Below are 12,039 nucleotides of genomic sequence, written 5' to 3'. Positions count from 1 at the left end.
GGAAGGTCCACTTGTCAGTGTTCAGACCGTACGCCACACACTGCAAGAAGTTAGTTTGCTGAAGACGACCTGTCCAAAAGCATGAGTTACTGGAACCATGTCCTGTGTTCTGATGAGACTACGATAAACTTGTTGTGTGACCCGGATGGTGTCCAGTATGTGTGGCAATGACCTGGTGAGAAGTACCAAGAAAATAGTGGCTTGCCTACAGTCAAGCATGGTGGTGGTACCATCATGGTCTGGAGCTGCATGGGTTCTGCTGGTACTGGGGAGCTGCAGTTCATTAAGGGGAAACATGGACTGTGACATTCTCAAGCAGAACATGATGCCCCTTTCCCCAGAAACTGGGCCGAACAACAGACATACAAACATAAAACGACCCCAAACACACCGCCAAGACTTGCTGAGGAAGCTGAAGGTGATGGAGTGGCCAAGTATGTCTCCAGACCTGAACTCTATTAAGGAACCTGTGGGGCATCCTCATGCAAAAGGGGAAGAAGCACCACGTGTCTAACATCCAGCAGTTCCGTAATGTCATTATGGAGGAGTGGAAAAGGAACCCAGCAACAACCTGTGCAGCTCCATGAGGATTAGGGCAGTGCTAGATAACAATGGTGCTCACTCAAAATATTGACACTTTTTTTATTGACATATTTTGGACATGCTGATGTAGGGTGTACTCACTTTTGTTGCCAGCTATGTTGACAAAATGGCTGTATGTTGAGTTATTTTTGGAGGACAGTAAATCAATGTCGCCATACAAGCTGCAAATTGCATATATTTTATAGTATTGTCCTTTAGGGAAGATACTAAAATGGTTGCTGAAATGTGAGTGATGTACTCACTTGTGTGAGATACTGTATGTTCCATCCATCTGGAATAATGAGATAAAGTTTCATCATCCACCGGATTTTTTAAACTGATGGAAAGCCCAGTGGCACAAATCTAGTATACACCATATTTACTAATGGTGAAGTATGTCACATTAGCTGGTGCTGCCGTCTGGTATTCTGCGACACACTTCTGCAGCCAGGATGTATATATATCCAAACTCGTCCTCTTTGAGCGAGGTCACGCAGGACGTCTTTAAGAGGACGAGCTCATTATCAGGACACCTTGGGAATAAGAGTCTCTCACACAGACCTGATTATGTGTCTGTTGGGGATCACATGGTGTAAAGTGACTGACACACCGTGTCTTTGCTCCATATGAATAAATACAGTGAAATTCATTCATTGATATAATAAACTGCACCACAGCCATTACGTGAAGTTCATTAAAGATATAAATACAGGCAAATAAAACAATAAACATAAATCTTGTTACTTAATATTTTATTATTACTACATTTATTTCTACATACAAGAATAAAATCGCAATCCTGATATTGGGGCGATTTGGGATAAAATGTCTAGGTAAAATTTGCAATACTGTAGTTTATTCAGATACCAGTTGCCGCTCAGCTGCTGACATTCCTCTATCATATGACCGCTACCCCCTGGGTGAGGGTGAAAGCTATCATGTGTTTCTTTCTAGAGACGGGAGTTTTAAAAACCTCCACTCTTCTGGGAAGATGCTTCACTAGATTTTGGGGAGCGCGTAACATTAGTAAAAGGCTAAATATTAACTATCTCGGATTCTCACGGTAGATTCTTTTTGAGAGGCCAGAAATTGATTAAAAAACTTTGTTCTACATAAACAGCTAGTTTTACAACAAAGTTAAGCACATGCTGAGTATTGGTTGAGCGTAACTACTTGGGTAACAGTTTAGCAGTTTGATCTACACTTGTATTACCTTATTGTCAATTGTCAGCAAAAAACTTGAACCCAAAGTACCTGATTAATATGGCATGAGCTATTTCAGTGGAGCATGCACTTACCTCATTATAGTTCATATCTTCCATTCCACTTAACTCCACTCCGCCTCTTCACTTTGCAGTAATGGACAAGCGTGAGGAATGAGTGTGATTTGCTAAATGCTAAGTTCGATCACTCTGAAAGCCTCTGCTTTTTGCCTTCAGCTTCAGCCTAATGTACCTGCATTTTTGACATTAGTATTTCTTCTATTATGTTTTTTTCTTTTATTTTCTGTTATTTTTCTTTTAATTTCTAAAGTTCCACTCTTGCGCAAATCTATTAAACACACCTCTGAACAATGTTTCAGCTATGCTCGTGTGAATACAGTATAAGTAAAATATTGAGGAAATGCATATGATCAGCTTCCAAGCTGTATAGGTTTAGGAATGTTTAAACAGCGGTTATTGTGTGCAGATGGAGGGCGTGGGTCCGGACTTTGTCTGTGTCATCATGGGGCTGGAATGTGAGCGAGTTATCAGACTGGGCAGTACAGAGAGCGGGAGACTGAGAGGGGGCGGGGGAGGGGGGGGGGGAGGAGAATATTCTAGAGCTGCAGTGTGGAGCTGTAATGGGAGTGGGCTGGTGAAGGAGAGAAGAGTGAGTAGGCCGAACATTGCGAGTGTGTGAGCTGGTGTTATCTCGATCCTGCACACGACTAGTTATCTCTTTACTGCTCCGAAACGAGTTTAACCGGCGTGTGTTGGTGAGTTGTGGGGTTTTTTTTGCACGTTTCCATTTGGATGTTTCTCTAAGGGAATAGATCGTGTCGTCAGTTAAAGATGAAATGATGTTTAGATCTCACCAACGTGAGGAATTTCTCAGGTGACAGTTAAAATTTGTCTCGTCACGCGGGTCTCCATAACGTCATTTCTGCTTATGCGTGTTAGGGCGGGGTGTTGAACTTTATCTGTGTCTGGCCACTGTATTAATGTACACAGTTTTGTGCTCCCGACCCCAATCCTCAGCCCCACTGCAAACTGAGCTGAATATAGATGGAAATGCACTAAATTCTATAGGGACTATCACTGGAGATTCCTAATGACTTAATGCTGCAGCTCAGTCTGAACACAAACATGTCTCATTTAATCGAAATACATTTGAGACATCTTTTGTTTTTGTGTGAGTTTGTTTTTTTGAAGTTGTAAACTGCAAGATTTCATTTAGCGAACAAGTTGATTAAGCATATCGTCTTCAATTTAGCACGGTGTGCCATGGCGTTTTCAGCTGGCATTTACCGTCTCAGACAGGCTTCTGACCCTGTTATGGGTGTGTTGGGCTCCCAGGTGGTGCAACGAGAGATCACAAGTTCACATCCTGTTTGTGACCATTATTGATGGCCAGGAATGAAAGGAGCTAAACTGTTTGTGCTGTCTGGGTGGAAGAGATGATGTCACTTAAAGCCATTCCTGGCCATCTCTGCGCTCATGTGAATAGATGATGGCCGGCAGCATGTTGCAGTTCATTACAAAATTACTGATGTGTCAGTTTTGTAAATGACAAAATATCACATAAGACCGTCCACCTCATTGTGTAAAAATGACTTACTCTGAAAGTGAAAATGTTTCTTACTCAGCATTCCATGGCAGCATCAGACTGTGATATGCGCCACGGCCTGAAACCTGAAGCCCGAGCTGCATTTTTTGGGGTGATTTGCATAATTCTAGAGTTAATGGCAATAGTGGAGTGTGTGGTGATGCAGGCCGATCTGGTGCCTATATGCTTTCTGTGTGTGTATGCATATGTGTTTACGCAGTGCTGATCACGGGCGTGGTTTCTTGATGTTGTTTTCCAGCTCCATGAACTCGACTGATATACTTCCTCCGTTAGTCACTGTGATGAGCTGTTGTTTAATCCCTGCTGTCTCCCTGACAGACACTGTCTCACTCTCGTTGCCTTGACAACAGTTTCTCGAAGTCCTTGTTTCCGTTTCCACTACCCAGTTTAAGATGTACGCTGGGTTGTTGGCCGCCATAACAAAGCCGGGTATTGATTTAGCACAGCAGTGTCGTGGCACAGCCTCGGCTGGTTCTTCCCCTTGTTCAAGACATGTCTCTGGTTTTTATCTCTCAGGCCCTCTGACCCTCAGTTCGTCAGACTTCTCTTCAATTATTCCTGTCGCCTCACTTGTACTCTGTGCCTTTCCTGGCTGTGCAAAGTGCATGGTTTAATCAAGCTAATGGAACAGTGATATAAACCATAAACATGTATGCCACTTCATTTTAAAAGCATGTTTTGGCACAGTGCCATAGCTTCCTTATTGAAAATGTAGCGATCCAGTGGATTTATCACGGTTTTAAGATGTATTCTCACAACCTTTTCCAGGCTCTAAATATTTTTCATGCTTCACATAAAAAAAGTAATAGAAAAAATTGTAGAAATCTTCAACAACACAAGTGGGCCTTGTGATGTACGTTATCTGTATTTCTGTTAATTTTTAAACTTTGATTGTACTGTATGTGTGACAGGAAATCGGAAATCATTGGTTAGGAGAATTTGTGGAAGGCAAATGTGACTGGTGGATTTTTCTTGTTCCATTTGTTGCTTGTGGCATCTGTGCTGTTCCTCTATAAATAGTTTTGCAGGGGGCCTCACATTCCCCAAAATCCACCTTGTCTGACACTAGGGAGGAGCAGAATATCCGGAATACCAAGAGCAATTTCCTTAATTCAGGCGTGGCCTTTTCCATGCTCTATATATACACCGTTGTGAAACTTCTGATTTTTCTTAAATTCTTAAGTGTGTGTGTTGTAAAGAGGCACAGCAAGAAAGAGATGTTGGAAAGAGGCAGAGAGTGAACGAGGGGGGGCTGACTCCAGCAGTATCTTTGTGCTGTTTGTTCAGATGCATGTGGAATTTCCGCTCACTCTGCTCGTATACTCAGCTGTTTGCTTGCCAGTGTGGGTTCAATCCTGTGTGCGAGTGCTTCAGTTGAAACGCACAATAGGGCCCCGCAATATGATCGATAAAGTCAATGTTGATTTATTGTGACGATACAATTTTCTGATATAGCCTCGATATCAGTATTCTTTATTTTAATTTTTTACTTTCATTAAATTGTCAATAACAATATCACCTAACATTGAGCAGTTCATTTATTTATTTTGAAACAAAGCACTAGTGTTTTCTGGCACTTTTTGGGAAACACTGTAGGCACTAATACCTGATTTCTAGAGCAATCAGTATTTTTTTAGTACACATTATTAATTACATTTTTTTTCACAAGTCAAGAAAATAATAATAATGAGAGATATTTGAAGAATTAAACTATATTCTGCTATATTTTAAATTGAATGTTATGGGGGAAAAAGCCAGATTTGATTATTGTCCTGAACAGTAATCAACATTATTATAACAACATCTGAACTTTGTCCTTTTGAGGTTCACAATTATTGGTGTATAGCCTCACTCACACTACCCTTGAAGTGGTGAATTGCAGTAGAGTATTGAAGAATTAAAGAAACCAATCCCGTGTGCATATTTTCTAGAGAATGGATACCAGCGGCACAAAAGTTCTCGAGACAGCCGATGACATCCAGGAGCGTCGGCAGCAGGTCCTGGACCGTTACCGGCGCTTTAAGGAGCTGTCGACTGTGCGCAGGCAGAAACTAGAGGACTCGTACCGCTTCCAGTTCTTTCGGCGCGATGCCGACGAGCTGGAGAAATGGATCCAGGAGAAGCTGCAGATTGCCTCTGATGAGAACTATAAGGACCCAAGCAACCTTCAGGTGTGTGTGGAGGATTGTGTAGTTATTTATTTTTTTCCACCTCTGATTATATTGAGATTTGGTAATAGACATGCAGAACATTTGACTTCCTGTTTTAGATGTCAGCATATGGATTCAAATCTCAGTTCACGCAGTCTTCCCTGGACCATAGCTTAGTTAAATATTATAGTGGGTCCTCGTCAGCACACACAGTATCTACCTTTGTCCTGTAACCAGTCTTTGTTTAATTTTAAGAAACTTCACCTGCTGGATTGGTTTATTATGAAATATGTGACTGACCTCTTCTTACCAGTAAAGTTTGACAACATGAAGACTTTGTCCATTCATACCAAGTTGCATTAATGTAGTGGAAATAAACCTGTATATCACATCGAATTTGTGGATGTAAATGCTCATTCATGCAGATTTTGATGATTCTTCAGAATTTCTGCCAATTATTAACTAAACTTTGCAATATATCTGGGTGCCTTTGGGTTTCTGCCCACCCTCAATTTATTAGTCAATATGATTGTCTTTCAGGGAAAGCTCCAGAAACACCAGGCCTTCGAAGCAGAGGTTCAGGCCAACTCTGGTGCCATCATCAAACTTGACGAAACCGGCAACCTCATGATCAACGAGAGTCACTTTGCCTCTGAGACCATTCGAGTAAGACCAAAAAAAACTAATACTTGCTCACTCACATCATCCAGTCTCATTCAACCAGTTCATTTATTTTCAGCCACCAACTTTCTCATTCACTTAATCACCCAGTCACTCTCTCATTGATCCTCTGACTCTTCCTTTTATCCCGGTGTGCTTTATATTTTTTTCCCCCATATCCTGTGTTGATGTTAAAGTGAAGCTGTGTGTGTTAATCGTGCTAATGTTAATCATGCTAATGATCTGGCTCAGTCCTTCACGCCATACCGGACCGCCCAGAGGCCAATTGTAAAAAGTGTCAATTATGGAACTCATATCCAAGTAGGTTTCTGGATGCTGTGAAATTTCTGAAACTTCTGGTGAAAGAATTTCTAAAACTTTCTCCCTGGAAGTGTGTGTTTGTGTGTGCAGTGAAGTTTATGGCTGGTTTGTACCTTTTTATTGACATGTATTTGCCTTTTATTATAGAAAAAGGGTTTGTGTGTAAATGTGGCACACAAAGAATCTCTAATTACAATGAAGATGTGGCATGTTAATTGTGAACTTTCAATAAAGACTATAGCATTTTGGTAAAAAAAAAACCCATCTTGTTAGAATGACTAATTTAAGCAATCAATTACTATTTAAATGAGAAATCATTTTGGTGAGAATTGGATTTTCTGCAAGTGTCTGTTTGCCATCAGATACGTGGTCACAGAAGGATAAACCAGCCTTTACACAACATTTCTTTTGTGAGATGTTAGTAGTGAACTTTTCTATGCTTGTTTATTGGCTTTGTTTAAGTTTGTACACATTTGGCACAGTTCAAATAATTTACATAATGATCTCCATTAGGCATTTCTACTGCTGGTTGGCATGATTTCATCCAGTTTTTGGCACGGATGATGAACGTCAACAGAAGACTGAGCAGTGACACATGTGCCTAACTAACTATATTGTCCTCTGCTACAGGCCATAAATACGCTTTATTTGGGGTGATGCGCAACACTGTAGTGTTACTGCTCTTTTGCCTAAAGTAAAACATGACTGTCACATCAAGTGGACATTCCTTTTCCTTAATCTCCAGTCACTCAAAATTCTCAAATTTAACATCTCCAGTCTGTATTTGTTTTGCTGCATCACTGCTGGTCTAAACATAGAGTTCAACTCCTTTTCTTCCTGGTAAAGAAAACACAATAAATCTAACACCTAAATTTCTCACTCTGTCTGTCTCTCAGAGTCGCTTAGAGGAGCTGCACCGGCTGTGGGATCTGCTGCTGCAGAAGACTAAGGAGAAAGGTGTGCGTCTGCTGCAGGCCCAGAAACTGGTCCAGTACCTGAGGGAGTGTGAGGATGCTCTGGACTGGATCACTGACAAGGTCACACACACAATTGGTTGAATGAATTATTGATAGGATGGTAAAAGGTTGAAGGAAGAAGAATAAAGGCAAAATGTATAAATAATTTAGATTTTTAAAAAGATTTACCTGCCTTCATATATATATATATATATATATATATATATATATATATATATATATATATATATATATATATATATATATATATATATATAAATAGAAACGTGATAAACATAAAAAGCACATAGAAAGGCATGAACCAAACAGACATTTTCACTGTCACAGGAAGCCATTGTCACTTCTGAGGAGCTGGGTCAGGACCTGGAGCACGTGGAGGTCCTGCAGAAGAAGTTTGAGGAGTTCCAGACAGACCTAGCAGCCCACGAGGAGCGTGTAAACGAGGTGAACCAGACTGCAGCTAAGCTAACTCAGGAGAACCACCCAGAAGCTGAGCTGATTCTGAAGAAGCAGGAGGAGGTGAATGCAGCATGGCAGAGGCTGAAGGGTCTGGCCCAGCAAAGACAAGGCAAACTATTCGGGGCCGCAGAGGTGCAGCGTTTCAACCGGTGTGTCACTATTAACAGATCAGCACTAATTTAACGGGTTACTTGCAGTTTGTGTGAAATGAAACCAATGGCCTACATGTTTTCCTTTTCTGTTCTGTAGGGATGTGGATGAAACCATCAGCTGGATCAAAGAGAAAGAGCAGCTCATGGCCTCCGATGATTTCGGACGTGACCTCGCCAGCGTTCAGGCTCTGCTGCGCAAACACGAGGGTCTCGAGAGGGACCTGGCTGCCCTGGAGGATAAGGTCAGTCTTAATGCTCACTTTACTTTCAGCAATCATAAAAGTAACTTTTTACACATGCACACCTATTGCTGTCTCTCTCTTAAACTGCTGTAATGTGCTGTAAGGTGAACACTCTGGGTGGTGAAGCAGAGCGTTTGCAGCAGACTCACCCCCAGAACGCCACTCAGATCCACCTTAAAAGAGACGAACTCATTACAAACTGGGAGCAGATCCGCACACTGGCTGCTGAGCGCCACGCCCACCTCAACGACTCCTACAGGTGTGCATCGCACTTCATCAATATATTCATCATTAGTGCATTTTGTGTAATAAAATATTTCCGAGCTATTAATTGGTCATTTGTGAGTGTTTCTAAGATGTGTTCTTTTATTTTTGTCCTCTAGATGGTTTTTGATCTGTACACTTTTGTAAATATTATATTTGTTTTATTAATATTAATCAGTTATTGTTTATACTTTAGCCATGCTGCACCACTAGCTATGATTTCCAGGTGATCAGGACTTTAAATAGAATTCTGAAGGCCAGCTCTGATTATTGATTTTGTCCTGTTTTTTTAGGCTTCAGCGTTTCACTGCTGATTTCCGTGACCTCACCAGCTGGGTGACTGAGATGAAGGCTCTGATTAATGCTGATGAACTGGCCAACGACGTTGCCGGGGCTGAAGCTCTGTTGGACCGACACCAGGAACACAAGGTGGGCCCGCTGTCCATTTCCACTTCATCACAGATCCACGATATCTGTTTCCTCAGAAAATATTCTTTATTCAATTCTAAATGAGAACATGATCGTGATGTTAAAGCAACTGTGGTTTTGTTTACAGGGAGAGATCGATGCCCATGAGGACAGCTTTAAATCCACAACCGAAGCAGGGGAGGCTCTCCTGAACACCGGACATTACGCATCAGAGGAGGTCAAGGAAAAGGTACGTACCAGTATCCCACTACACTATCCCACATCACACCCGCCTTTTAATAAAAGCTAATTTATGTTCATTTCATACCTTTTTTATTTCACTAATAAATCTTTGGCAGACACAACGCTGTCATTCGTCAAGCTCTGATCAGATCAAATAATGATTCTAAAAGTAGTGTACATGAAAAAAAAAACAAAAAAAAAAACACTTGGTTGCAATTTTGTGTGTGTGTAGCTGGGAATTCTTTCAGAGGAGAAGGAGTCTCTACTGGAGCTGTGGGAGCTGCGTAGACAGCAGTATGAACAGTGCATGGACCTGCAGCTCTTCTACAGGGACACTGAACAGGTTGACAACTGGATGAGCAAACAGGAGGTGTGTGTTCATTATCTTGCAATGAAACGTTGCAACATTTGCTTCCGTTACGTAAAATAAAAGAACGAAAACAAGTATTGAGGCATTGATGTGTAACCCTGTTCTGTCAGGCTTTCCTCCTGAATGAGGACCTGGGTGATTCTCTGGATAGTGTGGAGGCCCTGCTGAAGAAACATGAGGACTTTGAGAAATCACTCAGTGCACAAGAGGAGAAGATCACTGTGAGCTACATGACCACTCTTTCACTCTGCTTTGACTCAGCAACTTTTTTATCCTTAATCCTTAAATACTGTATTTATAAAGTGTTCTGATCCTTTATTCTGTGTGTGGGTGTTTTGTAGGCCCTAGATGAATTTGCAACCAAGCTGATCCAGAATAATCACTATGCCAAGGAGGATGTGGCCACCCGCAGAGATGCAGTAAGCAAACTACTGCACCCTATTGCTTTCTTGATGTTTCCCTGTTTGTTTTCCCATGCTGATGTCGAAATTCGAAATGTTTCAGTTGTTGAGCAGACGTAATGCACTGCACGATCGTGCTCAATCCCGTCGTGCTGCTCTGGAGGACTCCTTCCACCTGCAGCAGTTCTTCCGTGATTCTGATGAGCTCAAGAGCTGGATCAATGAGAAGATGAAGACCGCCACAGACGAGGCCTACAAGGTGCTTTCATGATTGAGTGCTCCTATGTAATTAGAGTGATTTTGTGTTTTCATGTGCATCATTGTGCCTTTTCTTCTAATCTCTCTCTTTCGCTGTTGTACACACACAGGACCCTTCTAACCTGCAAGGAAAAGTGCAGAAGCACCAGGCCTTTGAGGCAGAGCTTTCTGCCAATCAGAGCCGTATTGATGCTCTGCAGAAGTCAGGCCAGGAGCTGATCGATGGCAAACACTATGCCTCTGCTGAGGTGGCCACTCGCATGGACGAGGTCAGCTCCCAATGGAAGAAACTTTTGGAAGCCACTGAGCTCAAAGGTAGCAATTTACATGTGCCTTTATTATAATCATTATTAATAGCAGTAGATGTTTAGTCCTACTATTTTATTATTGTTAAACTGCATCCAGTGAAATCCTCATGACTCTGTGTGTGTCATGCTGTCAGGCATTAAGCTACGTGAAGCCAATCAGCAGCAGCAGTTCAACCGTAATGTGGAGGACATCGAGCTGTGGCTTTATGAAATGGAGGGACACCTGGCCTCTGATGACTATGGCAAAGACCTGACTAGTGTTCAGAACCTGCAGAAGAAACATGCATTGCTGGAGGCTGATGTAGCTGCACACCAGGTGAGCTTTGTTTAATGTTTTTGAGAGAAAATACATTATCAATGATATATTATGTAGAGCTGTCATACAGCATAGGAGAAAGATTTAACAAATGTTGTTAGAAACTCTCTTGCTAGGTTAGCTTTTAATCACTAGGTTAGCTGGCTCTCGCTTGTCAGGTTGCTCAGACTCTTAAAATCAGTTAACAGAAGCTGTATGGTCAGGACAAGTGACCTCAACTGTGTATCTATTATTCTTCTCCACAGGATCGTATTGATGGCATCACCATCCAGGCTCGTCAGTTCCAGGAAGCCGGCCACTTTGATGCTGATAACATCCAGAAGAAACAGGAGGCTTTAGTAGCACGCTACGAGGCTCTTAAAGAGCCCATGGCCGCACGAAAACAGAAGCTGTCTGACTCCCTGCGGCTGCAGCAGCTGTTCCGTGACGTGGAGGATGAGGAGACGTGGATCAGAGAGAAGGAACCCATTGCTTCCTCTACCAACAGGGGTGAGGCTAGGAATCCGATTAGCTGGATCAGGTGCAGACTGAATGTTATCAAATTGTAAAAACTGTGTTTTGCCTCTGTGCTCCTCCAGGTAAAGACCTGATTGGTGTGCAGAACTTGCTGAAGAAGCACCAGGCCCTGCAGGCGGAGATCACCGGGCATGAGCCCCGCATCAAGGCTGTTACTCAAAAGGGCGAGGCCATGGTGGATGAGGGTATGTCTGGTCCAGTAGATAGAATACTTTTTAAGATGACCACTTTTCTTTCAAGATGAACTTTACAAACGTCTTGCTTTCAGGGCACTTTGCTGGTGAGGACGTGAAGGTCAAACTGTCAGACCTGCACAATCGCTGGGACACTCTGAAAGCTAAGGCAGCTCAGCGCAGGCAGGATCTGGAGGACTCTTTGCAGGCCCAGCAGTACTTTGCTGATGCCAACGAGGCAGAGTCCTGGATGAGGGAGAAAGAGCCCATTGTGGGAAGCACTGACTATGGCAAGGATGAGGACTCAGCTGAGGTAAGTTTTAATACTTAATGTAGAGAACTTTTTTTTTTTTTTTTTTTTAAACCAAGCAACTTCTGTGGTTTCTTGTCTTCAAAATTAACCATTCTGT

General features: G+C 42.2%; 1 protein-coding gene across 29 annotated transcripts in view; it reads left to right on the top strand.

Annotated features, from left to right (window-relative positions):
• The window catches only part of sptan1 (spectrin alpha, non-erythrocytic 1), a 38,694-nt gene that overhangs the window by 7,394 nt on the left and 19,261 nt on the right, over positions 1 to 12,039 (top strand). For 23 of the 29 annotated variants that reach the window (XM_083564990.1, XM_083564991.1, XM_083564988.1 and 20 more), the window contains 17 exons: positions 5,343 to 5,582; positions 6,102 to 6,227; positions 7,439 to 7,579; positions 7,847 to 8,127; positions 8,228 to 8,372; positions 8,477 to 8,631; positions 8,930 to 9,065; positions 9,193 to 9,294; positions 9,520 to 9,657; positions 9,768 to 9,878; positions 9,999 to 10,076; positions 10,162 to 10,317; positions 10,427 to 10,631; positions 10,759 to 10,940; positions 11,186 to 11,429; positions 11,519 to 11,641; positions 11,725 to 11,942. In XM_083564990.1, coding sequence (XP_083421116.1) covers positions 5,346 to 5,582; positions 6,102 to 6,227; positions 7,439 to 7,579; positions 7,847 to 8,127; positions 8,228 to 8,372; positions 8,477 to 8,631; positions 8,930 to 9,065; positions 9,193 to 9,294; positions 9,520 to 9,657; positions 9,768 to 9,878; positions 9,999 to 10,076; positions 10,162 to 10,317; positions 10,427 to 10,631; positions 10,759 to 10,940; positions 11,186 to 11,429; positions 11,519 to 11,641; positions 11,725 to 11,942 — 2,778 coding nt within the window. In that variant the 5' untranslated portion in view covers positions 5,343 to 5,345. Of the gene's footprint in view, positions 1 to 2,370; positions 2,561 to 5,342; positions 5,583 to 6,101; positions 6,228 to 7,438; positions 7,580 to 7,846; positions 8,128 to 8,227; positions 8,373 to 8,476; positions 8,632 to 8,929; positions 9,066 to 9,192; positions 9,295 to 9,519; positions 9,658 to 9,767; positions 9,879 to 9,998; positions 10,077 to 10,161; positions 10,318 to 10,426; positions 10,632 to 10,758; positions 10,941 to 11,185; positions 11,430 to 11,518; positions 11,642 to 11,724; positions 11,943 to 12,039 lie in introns of those variants that run through there. The other 6 variants (XM_083564989.1, XM_083564985.1, XM_083564978.1 and 3 more) reach the window with 3 other exon arrangements.

Source organism: Silurus aristotelis (genome assembly GCF_946808225.1).
Source record: "Silurus aristotelis genome assembly, chromosome: 16".
Taxonomy (NCBI): Eukaryota; Metazoa; Chordata; class Actinopteri; order Siluriformes; family Siluridae; genus Silurus; species Silurus aristotelis.
Note: the sequence above shows the minus strand (reverse complement) of the source record. Positions and strands in the feature narration are given on the sequence as shown.